This window comes from Microchirus variegatus (genome assembly GCF_963457635.1).
Source record: "Microchirus variegatus genome assembly, chromosome: 15".
Lineage (NCBI taxonomy): Eukaryota > Metazoa > Chordata > Actinopteri > Pleuronectiformes > Soleidae > Microchirus > Microchirus variegatus.
The window spans coordinates 21146213-21167456 of NC_139816.1; the positions used below are offsets into that span (position 1 = coordinate 21146213).

Below are 21244 nucleotides of genomic sequence, written 5' to 3' on the forward strand. Positions count from 1 at the left end.
TCACGTCCAGAGCTCCATGGGCGCCATGGCCTCCTTGGAGCCGATGGGAGGAAGCAAGTTCTGCTCGCACAAGAACTGAAGAGGAAACTGGACCAGGAAACCGCGGATCTTCTTCAGCTCCTCGCGAGCTCGGGCCGGGTCCTCCTTGTCCAGACCCGCTTTGGCCAGGAAGCCTTCAAGCTCCAGGATGTTCCGTACGTCGCTGGACGGCAGACAACGGAAAACCTGAGTGTAATGGAGAAGATCGAGCGATTAGAAAAACCAATACATGTGTTCATGTTGTTTGTAAATAAATAAAATAAATAAGCAAATAATGGGAGATGTCATGTTATCGACTCCACCTTCTGGAAAATAGTGGCGTTACGAGCACACGTGGCCATCCACACTTCCTTATAGAAGTGATCGCTGACAGGGTCGGAGACGTCGATGGACGAGTCCATGTGACCGCCAAGGATTGTCCTGAGAGGAAACACAGAAAGACAAGAGTCAGGAAACACTAGGCGAGAGAACTTTGAGTTGGAAACGTTAGGACGTTAGGATTTTCACCAACCACAAGAGCAAGAATAAATGTGAAAACTACCAACATTTACAAGAAGATAATTCAGTTCCAAGTCAGCAATTCCCAACTATTGTTTTCCTGCTTTCATTGTTATTAGTTGGCAATGCTGAGTTAGCGTTTTCCATGTTATTAGTTATTGTCAGTTGGGATTGCAAAGTCACGATTCCCATCTATTGTTTTCCTGCTTTCTCTATCATTAGTTGGGAATGCTGAGTCAGAGATTCCCAACTATATCAAAAGTCATCATCCTTGTAAGGTGTGTCTGTAAGGTTGTACATTTGTGTATGTCCATCCATCCATCCATTATCTACCACTTCATCCTCCACCAGAGGGTCGTGGGGGTGCTGTGCCTATCTCAGCTGACATAGAGCAATAGGTGGGGTACACCCTGGACAGTCCATCACAGGGCCACATATAGAGACAAACAACCATTCACTCACACTCTCACACCTACAGTCAATTTATAGTGACCAATTCACCTAATCCCCAAATCTGCATGTTTTTGGACTGTGGGAGGAAGCCGGAGAACCCGGAGAAAACCCCCCCACACACACGGAGAGAACATGCAAACTCTAGGGCTTGAACCTGGGTCTTCCTGCTGCAAAGGCAAGAGCACTAACCACTATGCCTAACCGTGTGGCCCTTTGTGTATGTCCCGTTTGTAAAATAAAATTGAAAGTAATATTATGACTTTCAATGTAACTAACTGTAGGTACTTGTTATAAACCATAAATACTTTGTTACAGCTTTTGTTAATAAAAACCCTTTTTAATTTTTTTAAAAAGAGATTGCCAAATACTGTTCTCCTGCTTTCTTTATTGTCAATTGAAAATGCTGAGTCAGCAACAATTCCCAATGTTCTGCTTTCTTTATTATTGGTTATTAATGCTGAGTCAGTGATTTCCGATCATTTCCAGTGATTGTCTATATCTTGTTTTCTTTGTCAGTTGGAAATGCAAAGTCGGCAATTCCGAGCAATTTTTTTCCTGTTATTTGTATTGGTTGGGAATGCTGAGTAAGCATTCTCTGAGACTAACTGCATCAAATAATCCAGGATTCAGTGTGTGTGTGTGTGTGTGTGTGTGTGTACCTGAAACACTCAAGGCGCAGCTGCAGAGCGTATGGTCCGGCCTGGTACGGCTGACCGTCCATCACTGAGGCAACTGTCTCTGAGTCCTCCACGATCACCGCCACCTCGCTGTCCCTCTTTCCCAGCATGCTCCGGTCATTGATGTTGGCAGAGCCTGCAGGGAACACAAGAGTGCTATGTCACATTGTCCACCAGGGGGAGCTCTAACACCACAGCATGAACTACACCACAGTCTGATTCCCTCAGAGTCAACAAGGATCCAGATCCGGATTTTGAACAAACAAACAGTAACATGGAGCTACAGTGACACTCTAAATATCATGTTTTTAAAGCTCCCATTGAACAGAAGTAATAATTAACGCTGTTTTTTTAGTGTGTATCTGTGTCATTACCTCGTTTATGAAGCCCTGAAGGTTCTAAACAAACAGTTCAGCCACTGCTGAGAACACTGTATTGTATTGTAATCTCTGGCTCAGTGAGATCTCTGAAAAAACCGTTCTGGTTACGTAAACAGCGGTTCTCCTGAACAGCAGATCCTCCTGCTCCGGGCACATCAGGTTGCGTACATTGAACTGCAGAAGAAGAACGTCTGCAGTGTTGGGAGTAACAGCGTTTAAGTATAACAGCGTTACTAATGGCGTTATTGTTTCTGTAACGGAGTAATCTAATTAATTACTTTTCCTATTGTTGCAAAGCCGTTACCGTTACTGAGAATGTAAAGTGGCACGTTACTTGAGTTACTACAATCACTTAAATATCACAATTATTTGCTATTTCGTTGCCTTAGAATAAACATTTACTTTAGGCATCTTAGGCCGCCATCTTGTTTTTTATAGCAGCTTAAATGAACAAATCAATTAGAGTGGGTTTTTTTTTTAATAGTTTTTTTATGCTAAGCAAATAATGAGTCTATTCTCAACTATCGATTTCCAGTTTGATATTATTTGGGAATGCTGAGTCATCGATTCTGAACAATTGTTTTCCTGTTTTCTTTAATATAAAATGGAAATGCTGAGTCAGTGATTTCCAAACATTCCCTTTTGTGTTGTCTTTATTATTAGCTGGGAATGCTGAGTCAGGAAGTCCAAACTATTGTTTTCCAGTATTCTTTTTCATCAGTTGGGAAAGTTGAGTCAGCGATCCCGCTAATTATTTTCCTAGTTGCTTTATAACTAGTTGGGAATGTTGTGCAGGTGCCTCAAAAATATTGATAAGATTGAGATTTTAATTATTTCTGAGTCATTCCCAAACAGTTTTCCTGTTGTCTAGACTGGGAATGCCGAGTCAGTGATTCCAAATGATTGTTTTCTTGTTTTCTTTACAAGTTTGGAATGTCAAGTCCCTCTGAATTGTACACATTTTTATTTACAATGAAGATGAAAAAAATGAAAAAAATCAGAACAGTTTGGTTTGAATTTACATTGAGACTTTGTTTACCGATGATGACAGTGTTGTCATCTGCGATGAGCATCTTGCTGTGGACGTAGATGAGCTCAGTGAGCAGTTTTCCCTCCAGCTCAGTGTACGTTCGCAGACCAGTGATAGAGATGTAGTTTATCCACTGATCTCCCACTGGAAACAACACACACACATCAATGTTATGTTATTTTTCCTCCGGTATCGGGGGCATCGTCACACGCAGCGACAAAAGCGTCATAAAACCATGTCTAACTTTAACAAACACAGACATGCTGCATACACAAAGAAAGGTCAGAAACTCATCTAAAAGCTCATATAAACCATTCTTATGTTCACCAAACACAGTTAAAACACAGATGGATCAAACCAGCAGGAGCGAAACAAACCGTTACAACGCACACATTGAAAAGCAGCACCTGAGCATCAGCGTGATTATGTAAACAAAAAAAACATGTGCCGGTTGGACAGCGGAGAATCCACAAATTCCAGTGGTACCATTTTTATCACTCTACGACCAAGATTCACGGATCCAGCCCCAAAATAAGAGCAAAACAACAACTGACTTTCAAGAAATACAAGCACAAATGTTGTCTTACCTTTGCTGTTTATCAAAATCCCCCAGAACAAAAACACTTCTAATGAAGAACCACACTTTCAAATCCCAGTCACACGCATTTATGTCCTTTTGACTAATGAAGTGATTCACACGCATTTGGAGACCGGGGTCTGATTCTACCTGTTTAGAGGTTTAAAACGAGCTGTCAATCACCCTAATTGACCAAATTAAGCCAGAGCTATGGCGCTGCGTAACTGAAGACGCTGCAGAGTCACAGAGTTGTTATTACACACCGCACAGGAAGCATTCATTTACAGCGAGTTATCAAACTTTTTTTTTTTAGACCAATAGTGACATGTAAATAAAATTAAATGGGTTTGAATAATTTGGTACCGAAGAAATCTCAAATGGCAAAGATGGTGCCAAACAAGAGACACCAAGACATCTCTTTACTAAAACCTCTGTAATTTCACTCTGCTTCACTTCAGCAGCATTAGACTTTGCACAGCTCATGTCCACATGTTGTTACATGACCTCCATGTGATGTTAAGCTCCTACTACATATTTTAAAGGTGATATTTGCTTTAAAATGCAATATTTTTAGGCACGAAAAAATACACAGTGGCATCTACAGTGAAACTTACATCTCTGGTGGAATCTCACAAGTGTAATCTTTATTTTGATACCAAGATAATCCACAGCTTGTAACTGCAGAGATTTATTCTATTTAGTTTGGGCATGTCATTTTTGAACAGGGACTCCAAAAAGAGGGTCAGGGAAGAAGAGGTTAAGAATGTAAACCACTCAATCTCCCACACCAAAGTCAACAGAGAAAATAGCTCACAGACACAGGGCCTGCTGGTCTACTGCTGCCTCAAATGGTCAGTTTGTGTCACTGAAGTAAATCCAAATGCAGGATTTTTAATGCTGAATACAAAATAAGACATTTGAACATACTGATGGAGGCAGCAGTGGATCAACAACTCCTGTGTGCTGTGATGTTAAAATCATAGATTTTCTCTATGGACTTTGGTGTGGGAGCGTGAGTGGTTTACAAACTTCACTTTCCTGTTAGAAAAGTCTGTCTAACAGTGAGATAAAGACGTGAACACATTCTTAAGATATCAAAGATGTAAAGTGGTGTAGATTTTAACGAGTTGAGTCTTTTCTTTAAAAGCTAAAATCAGTTTTTCCTATACTTCCTCATTGAAAAAACAACTTATTTTTCAGATGATGTGAATTTGACATGAGCGTTAAAAGTGTTGTGTCCTCAGACTTACTCTCTTTGCGCAGTTGTGAGATGATGGAGTGATCGCCTCTGTTCATGGTTCTGCAGATACAGAGATGGAGGGGGATCAGTGGCAGAGCAACATTCCTCTCAGTACAAGGGTTTATGTGTTTATGGTTTATGAGTGTGTGAGTGTGAGTGTGTGTGTGTGTGTGTGTGTGTTTGCACGGGGAGGGTTCAGTGTTTACTCAAGAATTCAGTCTACACAATAAATGTCCACCTCAAAAGGAATGTACACACACAGACACACCTGCGCGCGCATGCGTAGTGTAGATGTGAGGTTAATAAAACAGTGAGTGGAAAACACTATGAAAGGCTCCATTCCATTAAAAAAATTTTTTTGGTCTGATACCACACATGGGCAAAGATACATCAAAATAAAAATACATAACACCCCACAAAATGTTAATGTGTCACAATAAACTACAAAATACCGATAGTTGAAGTGCATGACAGCCTGGATGGCGGTGCCTCCTCCTGTGTTGATGTCTCCTTCAAAACCTGGAAGCAGCGGCGTCACCACGTACACTCTGTATCTTTTTCCCTCACTAAAACAACAACAGAACAACATATAATACATTAATATTTCAATTAAAATGTTTAAGAAAAGAGAGGAGAGAGATTATATTTTTTCATCTGTCCATTCCATGTTCTAGAGCAGCGGTCCCCAACCTTATTTGCCACACGGACCGGTTACAAATAAATTATTTTTCACATAACAAATATTGAGGCTATGGAGGATCTATTTTTTTAATCAGTCAAAGATTAGCCAAAATATTGACTTTACTGCATTATTAGCATTTGTATAGCATCAGATTTAACAGCTACTTTTTAAAGGAGTCATATTATACAGTATTTCTCTAAGTTAACCTAGTTCCCTGGTGTCCTAATGAACATGTCTGTGACATGCTTTGGTCAAAATACCTTAAGGATGAAGCACCACAGCTGTTCAATCACTCTGCCAAAACAGCTGTTCAGAACGCTCTGTTTTGAGTGACTGTCTCTTTAAATGCAAATGAGACACAGGAAACTACATCAGCGTCACTGAGGCTCCGGCAGCTAACAGCGGTTAGCATTTGGAAAAGCAATCATTTGCTCTAGCCGGCACATTGCTGTCATATATAAAATGTATCCACTGGACACGTAAATCCTCTGAGGCTGGAAGTTTGTGTAGAACTCTGTGCTGCACTGTGCAGCCAAGAATATAGCACTTCACAGACTTCTGCTCTTCAGGATATTATTGCCCTCACCAGCTCTCTAAGGTTTTTAGGGACAAAGCGGAGCGACGCGAGACAACAATTCCAGGAATGTCTCATTGTGACGTAGCAATGAGTGCGGAAGTCAACATCACATGTTTTGACTCGTCTACTTAAAGCGGACCTAGACCGGAAGTTCCAATTAACGCTGTTTTTTAGTGTGTCTCTGCATCATTACCTTGTTTAAGAAGCCCTGAGGGTTCAAAACAACACTTCTCAGACTACCGCTCTTCCGGATACTATTGCCCTCTTGCGTTTTTAGGGACAAAGCAGAGATCCACAAGACAACGATTCCAGGAATGTCTCACTGAGACGTAGCAATGAGTGCGAAAGTCAACATTGTGTGTTTTATCTCCTGTACTTAGACTGAGGAAGATCACAAAAACATGAGTGAGTCGTCTTTTTTTCACACTTTGCCTACACATAGAGCCTCCAGGGCCACAAATATTAAATTATTAAAATGTTGCAGAATATGTCTAAGTTCAGTGCAAACTTGAACAATCCAAACACTGTACTGCCCTCTACTGGTGCCTGTGGATATGCTGCTACAATTTTCTGATAACAAGAGGATGGGACTAGCTTGCTAGTTAGCGAACCTAGCTGTAACACAGACACTTACTGCTGTTTGATTGAAGTTCTGTGGAAACTAGAACACATTTGCAACTTAGAAAAAAGTAAGATAGATAAATCAGTGTATTAGCAACCTGGATGATACACAATGTGTGTGTTTAAGTGTGTGTGTTTGTGGGAAGTCATTTTACAACAATGTTTTTGTTGTAAAATTGTTACCTGTGTGCTCTGATAATGCGTTCAGCAATGGCGTCCCCTATCTTGTTGAAAACATGTCTGTTGTCTGCACAACTGATGAAGAACTGATTCTGTAAAAAAAAAAGAAAGAGCAAAAAAACAATACTAACAAAAACGTTCATTTTACATTGCTCTCGGTTCACTTTTATATAAGTAAAGAAAGAAAAATAAATTCACAGTATCTTTATTTACTTGATCTTATTATTGTTATTGTATTATTGACTTATTGCCATGGTTACCAACAGTTTAGACAACGTCTTTTATTCATGTAAATGTTCAGAGAAGCGCTGATGCTCAAATACCTCGATGTAGATGAAGTGCTGGCTGTTCTTGATGACCTCCACGTAAGCGTTATGAATGGACTCCTCGTGGTATTTGATGCCGGCAGACCAGTCTGCAGCAGAGCGAAGGACCTGTGGGACAGAGCGAGACGACACGATCACTTCACGTTCACGATTCTTTCAGCTCCAAGAAAAGGACGCAAACTAAGGAGGATGGTAAGGAGGTAAGCAAGAAGCTAGTAAGGTAGGAGGCAGGTAAGTAAGTTAGGTAGGTAGTTATGCAAGCATGTCCCTAGGTTGTAGGTGGGTAGGAAGTTAAGAGGTAGGTAGTTGATTAGGTAGATAGCTAGCTAGGTGGATGAGTAAGAATGCAGATCAGTAAGTATGTATTACATAAGTAGGTCAGTAGTAGCTCGCTAGCTAGGTACCTACATCCAACATTCCTTGCAACCTATACCTATAGTATGTATACTAATGACCTACCTCTTACCATCCTGCCCACCTACCTATCTAGGGACACACTGACATACTTACCTAGCTAACCTGCCTAACTACTACTTATAAAATTAAGTTAGTAAAGTAGTTGAATATGTACCTATGTAGTACATACCTACTAAGGCAGGACTATTTAACTAACATTTCTGGAGGGCCAGCTTTTTGGAAGGCTGTTCAGCCAGTGGGCCGGTCAACCCCTGTACTACTATTTTGTGTTGCGTGTGCAGTAAACGGATACAAATAGATACAAATATATATATTATAAATTTATATATATATATTTATATATGTTATAAATTATTTTGCACTTATTTATTGAAATGGCTGCCAGTTTGGTGCAAAAAAGCTAAGTAACAAAACCCACCAACATTCAGGTACAATACAATTTGCGTATAGTGCAAAAAGGTTACAGTTACAGTACCACCAGCATTTGGGTCACAATTGGCTCTTACACAATTACAGGTAACAATACATTATGGTGCAATGGACACAAAAGGCTATTTTTGCAGAAATATAAGTAACAGTACCAATAATATTCAGGTACAATTGCTACGTTGGCTCCTATGAAGGTATATTTGGTGCAAAAGTCACAAGCACATTTAACTGCAGATTTCACATGCGCACACTAAAGTCACAAATGTGTAACCGTAAAGTTGAAGTTACAACAAGACACATGTACCACTACAGTTGGCTCATAGTGAAAAATATTCTGCTACATACATAGGATGCATACAAGTACAGCTGTACTAGTATTGCCAAAAAGGGATGCTAAGTGTCACAAAGTGCCGCGAAGCTACAGTTTTATTGGCTTTTTAATAATACATTCATTATTTATGGGTTAATGGGCCGCGGGCCAGTCCAAATTGCTTGAAGGGCCGGTTCTGGCCCCCAGGCCTTAAGTTGAATAGCCTTGTACTAAGGTGTGCAGATCAGTAGGTAGGTTAGTAGTGGCTAGCTAGGTAGTCAGCTTGATGCGTAGGTAGGAAGGTGTGAAAGTAGTCAGGTCAGTGGGTAAGTAGATTAGATAACCATTCCATATTATACTCTGAACCATGAAGTAATGAAGCAGCACTAACCTGAACTTTGGAGAGGACAGAGTTGGGGACCTGGTAGCGCTGTTCTCCAGCTGTGGTGTGAGATTTGGGCAACAGGTACGGGAAAGACTGAGAGCGATATTTAGGCTTCATCAGCTTCAAAAAAAAGAACGAGAAAAAGAAGAAATTTAACTTTACAACTTAGGTGAGATTTAAGATTCAGATTTGTTCCAGACATTCTTCCGTCCCTCAGTGACAAACATGACCTCTGACCTTGGTGAAATTCCACCTCTGAATGAAGTGTCTGGCCACATCCCTTGCTGCACTACCATGAACCACTGAGGAGATGTCATGCCAAGGCATTCTGGGAGTCGTGTGTCTGTCGATGAAGTCTGACACGGCACAAACAAGAGCGTGTTACAAACAGATGGGAAATAAACATTTAAGTGCTTCCTGAAAAGCAGTGAGATATTTACCATCGAAAGGTTTGTCCAGCTGAATCCAGTCCTTGTGCACAAAATTGCAGTAATCCTTTCCGTGCCAGAACCGCGTGTTTCCGTACAGCTCTCCCATCCCAGTGCGTAGACTTTGCATCGTACCAGTTTCTGAAAATGTGAGTCACTTTATTTACACGTAAGCGAGTGTGGGGATACAGGAGCTGCTGGTCTACTGCTGCCTCGTGTGGTCACTTTGTGTTGCTGAGTTAAATCTAAATGAGGTATTGTTTTATTTTTTAACTTTAACTTTATTTAGTTTTCAATGTTGACAATTTCTACGGTGGCCCTGAGGTGCAAAACACAAACGCAAATCAAAAAACACAAATGCAAATCACAAAACACAAACGCAAATCAAAAAAAACAAACGCAAATCAAAAAATACAAATGCAAATCACACAAACGCAAATCAAAAACACAAAAGCAGAAAACTCAAAACGGAAAAGGCAGGTATCTGCTCTCGACCAGGGTCATCGCTCATTGGATGGACGCACAGTGCGTGTTCATAACATCCATAGGTGTATATTTGGTGCATGTTATTTTGCGTAAGGTGTTGTAGTGCTTCCTCTGCACTGACATAGGTTTTCACCTCACTGGACCAGTGGATCCGCATCTTGTTCACAGGGGTCTGAAAGTGGATGCCTTCTCTCTTTAAGACCTTTATAACATTAACGTACGCTTTGCGTTGTTGTTGTAGTGTCCTCTCTAAGTAATCTTGATCAAAATTAATCCTGTTACCTCTGAGGGTGGCCGTTTTCTTCTCCTATGCTTTTTTTTTATATTTTCTCCTTTACAATTAACAGATGGAAGTTGATGATGATGGAGCTCGGAGATTGGCCCGTTTTTGGTTTTGAAGCCAAGACTCGATGAGCACTCTGAATCTGGAGGTCCAAGTTTATGGAAAATTGAATTTGCTTGCTGACGTCGTCCAGGCTGCTTTGAAACGAGGCCATGCTAGCTTCAGGTGTTAGCTCGATTTTTTTCTTTACCTTAGGTGCCTGGGTTCTTTTTTATTCTTCGTTCTTGTTGGCTGAATTTTTTGTGATGGTTAGGTGATCACCCAAGTATGTTCACATTCAATTTTGGGAAGACTCTACCCACTGATGATGTCACAAAAATGATCAAATGTTCAAGAATTCAAGAATATATTTCTAATAATTGAGAAATAATAATAATAATTGAATAAAATACTGTAACATATCATCTCAAATGTATGTCAAAACTTGAATGGAATTGGTATATGTATGCAGGATCTGACACACTAACATCAGAACAAATATATATATACACTGCTTCTTCCCACTGGCAGTAAAATGCACAAACCCTGTTCCCTTCCACCAATAAATGAACTGATGTGCAATAACCCCTCACCCTCCACCTACTTTTGCACCTTTCTCTTTTTTGTACATAGTAACACCTCAATATGTTTACCAGTTTTTCACATTAAATTGTACATTTTATACTTTATTTTATATTTGACTATTTTCCATTGTTAGTATTTATATTGCCTATTGCCTTGTAATTGAAAGCTGCTAAACTGTGTTTCATCACAAGACATCTTAACTGATGTTGTCAAGGTTATGTAAGATGGTTATAGCTATAAGCAGGTAAAGTTCTATACTGGATCAAAATGAAACGACCACAACACAGCACCAACTGGTCAGTTTGACAACACAAATGAGGCTGAACTCACTCTCTTCAGTCTCCAGGTCACTGTCGCTGTCACTGGGCGCCAGTCCGTGCTTCTGCAGGTGTCTCTTGATGCTGAACCTTGTCCTTCTCGTCCTCCCCTGACCTTTCAGCTTGGGCTGGTCTGCTGAGTCCATCACAGTAAAAATGTTCTTCCCGCTGCTGCTCTTGGGTGGTGCAGCTTGACTGGAGGAGGCGGTGCTCGCCTAAGGTGCGTTAGGTGAGAAATGATTTGTCAGAGCGTAAGGAAACATTCATTCATTCATTCATTCATTCATTCATTCATTAATGACATTATGACATTAAAACAGACCCACAACCATTCACTCTCACAATCAAGTTGGCATCTTCTGGCAACATCTGTGAGGAAAAAACAGAGAATACTAACAATACTAGCCACTTCTCCACTGTGTCACCCCTTTAAGAAAATATGTTCGATTCAAATAATGGCATCACAGAAAACAATGCTACAGTCATTTTTTTTCACAATTTAAATGAAAATTTTAAAGTTTATTTTTCGTTGTTTTGATCTGTTGCTCCACTAGAATAAAGTGTAATTGCACATCCACGTTCACAAATTGATGCACTTTAGATCTTTTCTGTTCCCGACTAAAAAAAACAATGTTAATAAAGTTATTCTTTGTTTTCTTCAAAATGTTTTCTTGCATCACGTCCAGCTCAACTGACGAAATCATGTAAATAAGTTATTGTTTTGCCATCAAAGGCCCTTTCTGAGTGTTGAGAACACACACACACACAAACACACATGAACATACATACTAAAAAGTGTTTTTTTTGTCAGATGTAAAAATTGTTGATATAAAGTAATTTAGTAAATAAATGATTGTTTTGCCATCAAAAGCCCTTTATAAGGAAACACTGTTCACATGTTTGAGGTCACGAAAGCAAAAAATATTAGCCCCAAAATCACTGATCTGCTTGAAATGCTTCTTTTCACAAAAAGCTTGTTTTCTCAGTTTTTTGGTCAAAAATTGTGTTTTTGATGAAATCAGCCTATTTTTTAATGCAGAACGGAAAAATGTAGAAACAAACTATTTCCAGAAGTCTATTCTTTCTATTAGTGGTTTCACTGTTTACATAGTCATAGAACACAATATTCTGTGGGTCTCGAAAGATGGGTCAAAATGCTCGAGAATTGCTGGCAGTATGGGACTCTGCTCTGAAAATGGCCCGCATTGAATGAGTTAATAGTCTTATTTGTTCGTCCTTCTTCACTGGTTTACTCATCAGGTTAATGTGTTAATGTTCTTCTTCATTTGCATTGTTAGTTTCTGCTTTGGTAGAAACATAATGTCACAAGGGTTAGGGTTAGGGTTAAGGCAAATGTTGTTGCCTTAAGTAGTCGAAAGTCAGAATTTACGCATCGAGTCGGTCGGAGCAAACATCACCTGCGTGTGTGTGTGTGTGTTACCTGCTCCAGGTGAGAAAGCGTCACACTCCCGACGTCTGTCAGCCGATGTTCGCGGTCGTCCCAGCGACCGTACGCCAGGTCGATGCCGCCCACGAACGCCACAGACTGGTCGATGACGACAATCTTCTCGTGATGAGCCCACAGGTAAACAGCGGAGGAGACGTGGTCCGGGTGACGCATCACCTGGTGTAAATAAATAATTAAACATCTAACAAACACACAGACAGACAGAAGTGTGACAGCGTGTGATGAAGGAGTTTGAACTCTCACCTTGATGTTGGGGTGAAGATGTAACAGTGTTCTCTTACTGTAACCAGAGTTGATGCCCAGAGCTAACTCCACCTCCTTATACAGCATCACAAAGACTCGAACTCCTTGTTGCTATGGAAACAAACACAAGTTTAGATTTCTCCAGAATTTACCCATTTAATCTATAATCAACAAAAATATAAATGCACAAACTTTAAATGATGAACACGAATAGAATGTCATGACATTTGCTCAGATTCTTGATGCATTTGTTTATGGAATGATTTGTTTTGAGAGCGGTGGTCAATATGTGTGACCAGTACACAGACACTCCTTATGGTCTGGTCAATAAAAGGGCACACCAAAATTTGTCACTTGTCAATATGCCACAGATGTCAGCGTGCCATTGGCTCATGCTGAGTGCTGGGTTGAGCGTCACAGCTGTGGCAACACAACTGAATGTGCATCATTCCACTGTCAGCCTGTGGACTCGTTTCAGAGAGACTGGAACGACAGCGAACCGTGCACATGCCCGACGGCCACGTGTTACCACGCCCGCTCAGGACCGGTACATGCGGCTCCAGCACCTCCATGATCGGTTCCGCCCAGCGACCAGAACTGCTGGTGAGACTGTTGATCTGCACAACAGGCGGATTTCAGCACAGACAGTCAGGAACCGCCTGAGGTGAATCTCTGAGCACGTCGACCACACCAGGGTCTCCACCTCACAGCAGCCCAGCAGAAATTGATCCTGATGCTCACAAATTAAAGCCACTTTATTGATAAAGTTGTACTGTTATTTTTGGATAGTTACTCTGTTCTGTCACATAACAATAACTACAAGTTTTTCTTTGTGCGTTTATATTATTGTTGAGTGTAAGTTAAGATGGGTCAGGTTTGGTTTGGATACACTTGGTTATGTTTGGTTATTTCGGTTTAGGCTAGGCTAAGTTAAGTTCGGTTACATTAAATTAAGTTTGGCTAGGTTAGGATACTTAAATTAAGGTTAAGTTAGGTGAGGCTACATTAGATTAGGTTATGGTTCGATAAGGTTCAGATGGTTGGGTTAGGCTGGGTTAAAGCACAGTAGTTGGTTGTGAGGCGTTCACTATCCGACTCACCGCTTTACGTTTCAGGATGCTGTCGAGACGCCAACGGTTGCCCTCAACGACCGGCCTCTTCAGGAAGATCTCTGGACTCAACCTGAGGAAAGACACAGGAAGACCTCAGTTGTGTCCACAGAGGAAGTGGAAACGTCTCCTTCCTCTTCTTCTGCTACGTTTACCGTCTGACTATTTCACATCATTCACACATTCTCACAGTTGATACCTACGCGGGAAAAGTCTGCTTAAAAGAACAGCCAATAGAGGGTGTCCTCTCTCACTGAACTGACCTGTGATTGGTCAAAGTTCTCAAAGTTAGAAACAGAGTCAAGAGGAGATGGTCAAGTCTGCTTCTCCCTGAAATCAGTTGATTTACATTAAAATGTTAAAAATGTTATGTTGGATGATGGAATTATTGTTCAATTACGTCAATAGTAGGTTGCATAGTCCAGCTTTAAAAAAACGACAGTTTACAGCTATTATGAGCTCATTAATGTCCTGGAATCTCTGTGTGGGTGTGTGTGTGTGTGTGGGTGTGTGTACTTGCATAACAGGAGCCTGTGCCTCAGACCGTAACTGATCTGTTTGACCAGATAACCTTCTGTAGAGGTGACCACCATGTGCACTCACACACACACACACACACACACACACACACACACACACACACACACACACACACACACACACACACACACACACACACACACACACACACACACACACACACACACACACACACACACACACACACACACACACACACACACACACACACACACACACTCACCACCAGTCGGTGATAAAAATCTCTTCTTTGGCTTCTTCAAGAGCATCAGCCACGTCTTCCATGTATGTTTTCCCATTCACGTACCTGCAAAAAACACACACATTGTATATTTATTTATATAAATGTAATGTATGTGTATGTATATATATACACACACACAGACAATAAAATCATGGTGTAATTTTACTATCATGATAATCATAAATGTAAAAAATTATAAAAGTGCTGTCTAAATCAACCACATACAGTCCTAGTGACTTTTTTGTAGTACCACCAGGGGGAGCTGCATCATTCCAGTCATTTATGATCATCATATTTCTGATCCATGTTTTTCTATCTTTTTTTCTTTAACAACATATATTACAAACATAAGTATCATGTGTTTGACACTGTAATTTCAGTTTTTTGTAATTCTTTCTGCATCAGTTCATGTATATTGAATATTTACTGAACTCTACGATAAAATGTGTTCACTCACACAACTTTTAAAATATGGCTCATTCACCCATATTACCACCTGAATATCCAAACAGCATTTATGCTAGAAAAGCATGTCGCCCCCTTCTGTACAATTAATAACCCACAAACCAAATAAAGGTACATTGCAAGTGCAAAACAATGTGGAACATTAATGAGTCATTAAAGGTGCTATCTGTAACAATGTGGCCAAAAAACGGTTACTACACTCAAAATCAAAACACTGCGGGGTATCCACCTCCCACTCCACCCCCTCCCTTCCAGAGTCGAGGTTGCCAGAGCGATTGACATATCCTCCGTAAGCAACGAGCGAGGAGCGACCGTTTTATCATAAATGAGCAGTGATGGGGAAGAAAAGTAAACGGCGTTACTAACTTTTTTCAGTAACGAGTAATCTAATTAATTACTCTTCTCATTATTGTAACAAAGGCTGGACTGCTGCGTGATGAAGAGAACGGCACACGCGAAAGACGGACAAAGTCATTCTGAGGCTGTTCAAGTCCCACACTGAAGAAGACCACTACAGTGTGTGAGATGGAGGAAGATGAAGATCGCGATCAATGACTTTTCTTGGGTATTTAAAAATGACTTGAAAGTAAGGCAATAGTTACTTTCCAATGTAACTAGTTACTTTTACAATTTGTAACTCAGTATCTTCTTTAGTTACTTTCAGGGAGAAGTAACTAGTACTGTAATTAGTTTCTTTTTTAGAGTAACTTGCCCAACACTGTAAATGGCTCTAAGACACACAATTCTGTTCTCTCAATAAAGATCAAGATGTATAATAATTTATGGTAACGTTAGCTGTTGACTAGGGATGGAATAACTTTATGGTATGGCAGCCGCCGGCGCGCCGGGCAACCCCCACCTGCCACCACGGGGCATTTATTACATAATGTACCTTTAATCATTAATGTTTTTAATGGAGGATGAGCACACACACACACCGCACACTAACACTCTGTCTCACAGACAGTATAGTGTTGCCCAGCAGGAGGACAGGTGACAAGCAATAGAGGCTCACTTTCCCTGTCTTTGTGTCAGATTACTCCAGCGACACGCGCACACGCGCACACACACACACACACACACACACACACACACACACACACACACACACACACACACACACACACACACACACACACACACACACACACACACACACACACACACACACACACACACACACACACAGTCTGTCGTTAATTTGTGTCAATTAAACACAAAGAAAGGGAGAAGCTGCTCTTTTTACGCAAAGTAATTTGTCTCTTATTGAAGAGTCAAGAGGCGTGTAAACCGTTGGCGTCACTTGGTTTGCCACGGTTACCATTTGGCCGGGATGTTCTCCTCCTGTCTGGCGAAGGAGCCGAAACGGTGATCGGTGAGGAAGGCGGCACCGTGCTTGTGGACGAAGCCCTCGATGGCCTGACCCCACCAGCGGGCGTGTCTGTAGCTGCTGCACTTCAGCACCAGAGACCTGCACGAGAGCAAATCTGTCCATGTGTATGTGTCTATGACGTCTTCAGAACATGTTCATGTCTTTATCTCACGGTTAGACAGAGTTTGTAAACCACTCACTCACCCACACCAAAGTCCATAGAGAAAATCAGTGATTTAAAACCACAGCACAGAAGAATTGATCCAATGCTGCCTCCATCACTAAGTTCAAATGTCTTATTTTGTATCCTTCATTCAGATTTACCTCAGTGACACAAAGTGACCACATGAGGCAGCAGCTCCTGTGTCCCCGCACACTAAAATCACCAATTTTCTCTATGGGATTTGGTGTGGGAGAGTGCGTGGTTTACAAACTTAATGGCAAAAATATTGTCCTGCTATACTTTACATTAAATTAAACATTAAAAAAAAAAGAAAGAGGGCATATATGTGGAAACAGAACACACACTTTAGATAAACGTTTTCATGGATCACAGACCTGGACAGGCTGTCAATGCGGACGCCATGTGTGGTTTCCGTGTCTTTGGAGTCCATCTTAATGCTAAACTCTTTGTCCACCAGCATCACGAAGGAGATGACCCCTGAGTCCGGCTTCATGTACAGCAGAAAAGAGTCCTTCACCACCAGCCAGCTGACCACACATAAACAATCAATGTTAGGTAAAGGACAATTCCATTTTTTTTTTTTTTTTTTTTTTTAAACAACCACATGCATGCTAATATCACAGCCCTGGACTTAAAGGGAAAGGTCAGGTTTTATAAGTGTGGTTATGCCCAATAACCAATATGAGCCAGTCTCAGTTAAAAACATTGTTATAATCTGTTATTCCTAGTATCCTCACAAGTGGCTAGAATTTTCTTTAGATCACAAAAAGTGATAAAAGTCTACAATATCTTAAGAATATGTTTGTCTCTTCATCTCACTGTTAGACAGACTTTTCCAAAAGGAAAGTACAGTTTTGTGTCGCTTTGTAAACCACTTGCTCTCCTACACCAGTCCATAGAGAAAATCAGTGAGTTGTTGATCCACTGCTGCTTCCATCACTCAGTTCAAATGCATTATTTTATCATTCCGGCATTTAAAATCCTCTGTTCAAATGTATTTCAATGACACAACTGACCAAACGAGGCAGCAGTAGACCAGCAGCTCCTGAGCTAAAATAACTGATTCTGTCTCACTAATTTTAATGATAAACGTTGGAACGTTAACCTAGTTCCCTGGTGTCCTAATGAACATGTCTGTGACATGCTTTGGTCAAAATACCTTAAGGATGAAGCACCACAGCAGTTCAATCACTCTGACAAAACAGCTGTTCAGAACGTTCTGTTTTGAGTGCCTGTCTCTTTAAATGCAAATGAGACACAGGAAACTACATCAGCGTCACTGAGGCTCCGGCAGCTAACAGCTGTTAGCATTTGTAAAAGCGATCATTTGCAGACTCTAACCGTCACTATTACGTCATATATAAAATGTATCCACTGGACATGTAAATCCTCTGAGGCTGGAAGTTTGTGTAGAACTCTGTGCTGCACTGTGCAGCCAAGAATAGAACACTTCACAGACTTCTGCTCTTCAGGATATTATTGCCCTCACCAGCTCTCTAAGGTTTTTAGGGACAAAGGAATTCCAGGAATGTCTCATTGTGACGTAGCATAGAGTGCGGAAGTCAACATCACATGTTTTGTCTCCTCTACTTAAACTGAGGCGCACCACAAAAACATGGATGACTCATCTTTTTTCACACTTTGCCTACTCATAGAGCCTCCAGAGTCCCAAATATAAGCATTAAAATGACTAAAAATGGGTGCGGTGCCCATCTCAGCTGACATAGGGCGATAGGCGGGGTACACCCTGGACAGTTCACCAGTCCATCACAGGGTCACACGTAGAGACAAACAACCATTCACTCACACTCTCACACCTTGGTCAATTTAGAGTGACAAATCACCTAATCCCGACTAAAAACTTGATTTTGCATAATAAGTCTCCTTTAACTGACCGTTTGGACCAACGGTAGCACATTTTGCTTTGACCACAGCAGTTCAACCCGGGAATCCGATGACCGCCGGATCGTTTCAGCACCATTCCTTCTCTGAAACACAGAGAAAACTAATATTCTACAAACACACAGATAATAAGTGGGAGTGCAATTTAATTAATAACCCAATTTAAATACATTTTACAACTTTTCTTTATAGAAATGTTTCAGTCCTTGATTAAAGTGTCAGATTTCTGGATTAAGTCCAGACAGTGAGTTTGGTTCTTACAGGCCTTTTGGTCCAAGGTCATGGATGAAGGACAGCTGACTCACATCAATGAACTCCATCTAAAGAAATGAAAGGAAACCAGCAACAGTAAACTTCCTGTCACTCCCTTCCTGGAACTTTCTTATCTTATGTCTTATTTTTGCCATTTTATTTTTTTTGCCATTTAAGACTTTTCAAAAATGTGTGGAACATTTTTTTTTTCTTTTATCAACACCATCGTCCACAATCGTCCTCACCAAGGCGTGATAGTTTCTGTACATCGGCATCTTCAGCAGGTTATTCAAGTAATCTTCCAGTTGTTTCTGGAACAAAATCAACAGCATAATACGATTAAATTGAGTTTGAGCAGGAATGAGAGCACAAGGAGACTGGTGAGATGATTTGCCTTGCGACTGGACACTTGCTCCTCCCTGACCAGCTCCTCTCCACCTCCTCTGGGAAGGTTTGGCATCTGCCTTGCGTCATCTCTCGTCGCCGGGTTTCTCTTTATTGTGTGACTGCACAAAGAATAGATATTTAGTTCCTAACAAAAGATTCATCTCATCAAATCTTAGTCGACAACATGTTAAGAATATGTTTGCTACTTTATCTCACTGTTAAAATTAGTTTTCCATTTTATCATTTCATAAACCTCTCCCTCTCCCACACCAAACCTCATAGAGGAACTCAGTAATTTACACAATTTATCACAACACACAGGAGTTGTAAATCCACTGCTGCCTCAACCAGTAAGTTTAAATCTCTTATTTTGTGAGTTCGGTGTTTGACAAGTGGTTTACAAACTTCAGTTTCCTGATGGAAAAGTCTGTCTAACAGTGAAATAAAGAACATGTTCTGAATCTATCGTAGACTTAAGGTGACAGATTTTTATTAGCTGAGTGTTTTGCTCACACCAAAGTCCACAGAGAATATCAGTGATTTAAGCGCACAGGGACACAGGAGATGTTGGTCTACTGCTGCCTCGTGTGGTCACTTTGTGTCACTAAAATAAATCAGAACTAATTATTTTAAACACTCTGTGGATAGATGGATGGATGATGGGTGGATGGATGGTGGATTGGTGGATGGATGGGTAAATGATGATGGATGGATGATGAAGATGATGGATGGATGGATGGATGGGTGAAGATTATGGATGGATGGATGGATTGTTGGATGGATGAATGATGGTGGATGGATGGTGGATGATGATGGATGGATGGGTGAATAGATGGAGGGATGATGATGGGTGGGTGGGTGAATCATGATGGGTGGATTGGTGGATGATGATGATGGATGGATGGATGGGTGATGATGGACAGATGATGGATGGATGGATGGATGAATGATGGTGGATGGGTGGATAGATGATGGCTGGATGGATGAATGATGATGGGTGGGTGGGTGAATGATGATAGATGGTGGATAGATGGACAGTATGTATGATGGATGGGTGAATCATGATGGGTGGATTGGTGGATGATGATGATGATGGGTGGATAGATGGATGGATGGCTGATGGATTGGTGGGTGAATGATGATGGATGGGTGGATGGTTCATGTTCCTCATGAATCATGGTCACATGGTCAGTTTGTTTCACTAAAATAAATCTGAATGAATTATTTTAAAGACTGAATGTATTAAATAAGACATTTGAAGTGACTGATGGAGGCAGCAATGGGTCAACAGTGGATCCCTGTGATGTTAAAATCAATGATTTTCTCTATGGGGGTTGGTGTGGTGAAGGTGAGTGGTTTTAAAAATGATGGAAAAGTCTGTCTAACAGTGAAATGTTTACCTGCGTGTTGGCAGCGGCAGCCTCATGAAGGTCTTGTATGTCCTCAGTTCTCTGTGAAGATCGTGGAAGTGTTTCTCCTTCCTCTTCACCAGCCATGTGAACTCCCCATGTTTCATCTCGATCTTAAACACCGCCGGCATCGACTGCACACAGAGCACAGTGGCTACATTTAAAATATTTACTTTTAAACCATTTATTAAAAAAGACAATAAAAAGGCATGGGCACCTTGCTGATGCTCCTCTGTGTGGTGATGTTGAAGCGGTCCTGAGCTGAGGTGAAGCGCTCCACCTCCAGCATCTTGGCAGTGATCGGAGCAGACAGGAAGACTTTGGCCTCAGGCTCCTTGAAACCCACAGTGTGGAAAACGGAAGAGAAAGGCAAGTGCTCCCCTGGACACACACACACAAAACATGAAGGAAACTCAAAAACACAAAGTGAATGTACAGTGATCGGTGAAGAACACCACACACCTGTAGCGCCGACGTCCGTTGTGTCGTACTCTCCATCTCCCAGGTCAAGCTCTCGGGTGTCCAGATTCTCCATAATATCGGTCATGTCATTGGCGACCAGCTGCAGGGTGCTGGAGGTGGGGTCAGACGGTTGCAGCATGGTTAAAACTTGGTCCGGAGCCTGGGGCTCACCTGGAGAGACAGGGAGAGAGAAGGTACAGTTCATCGAGGTGTTCAAGTACAGCTCTAACCATGAAAACATGGCTGTC

At 41.1% G+C, this 21244-nt stretch overlaps 1 protein-coding gene across 1 annotated transcript; it reads right to left on the minus strand.

The window, feature by feature from the left end:
- pld1b (phospholipase D1b) lies at nucleotides 1–21135 on the minus strand (the record flags this gene model as incomplete). Its single annotated transcript, XM_083901750.1, has 25 exons — nucleotides 1–225; nucleotides 342–459; nucleotides 1650–1803; nucleotides 3087–3221; nucleotides 4905–4954; nucleotides 5347–5460; nucleotides 6958–7046; nucleotides 7278–7388; nucleotides 8828–8941; nucleotides 9059–9177; nucleotides 9262–9390; nucleotides 10973–11174; nucleotides 12401–12583; nucleotides 12671–12781; nucleotides 13771–13852; nucleotides 14543–14626; nucleotides 16350–16499; nucleotides 16959–17111; nucleotides 18480–18572; nucleotides 18748–18806; nucleotides 18984–19049; nucleotides 19133–19244; nucleotides 20526–20668; nucleotides 20752–20915; nucleotides 20997–21135. 25 exons carry the CDS (start codon nucleotides 21133–21135, stop codon nucleotides 1–3), a joined length of 3099 nt encoding a protein of 1032 aa, XP_083757876.1.
- Nucleotides 21136–21244: the final 109 nt, after the last annotated feature.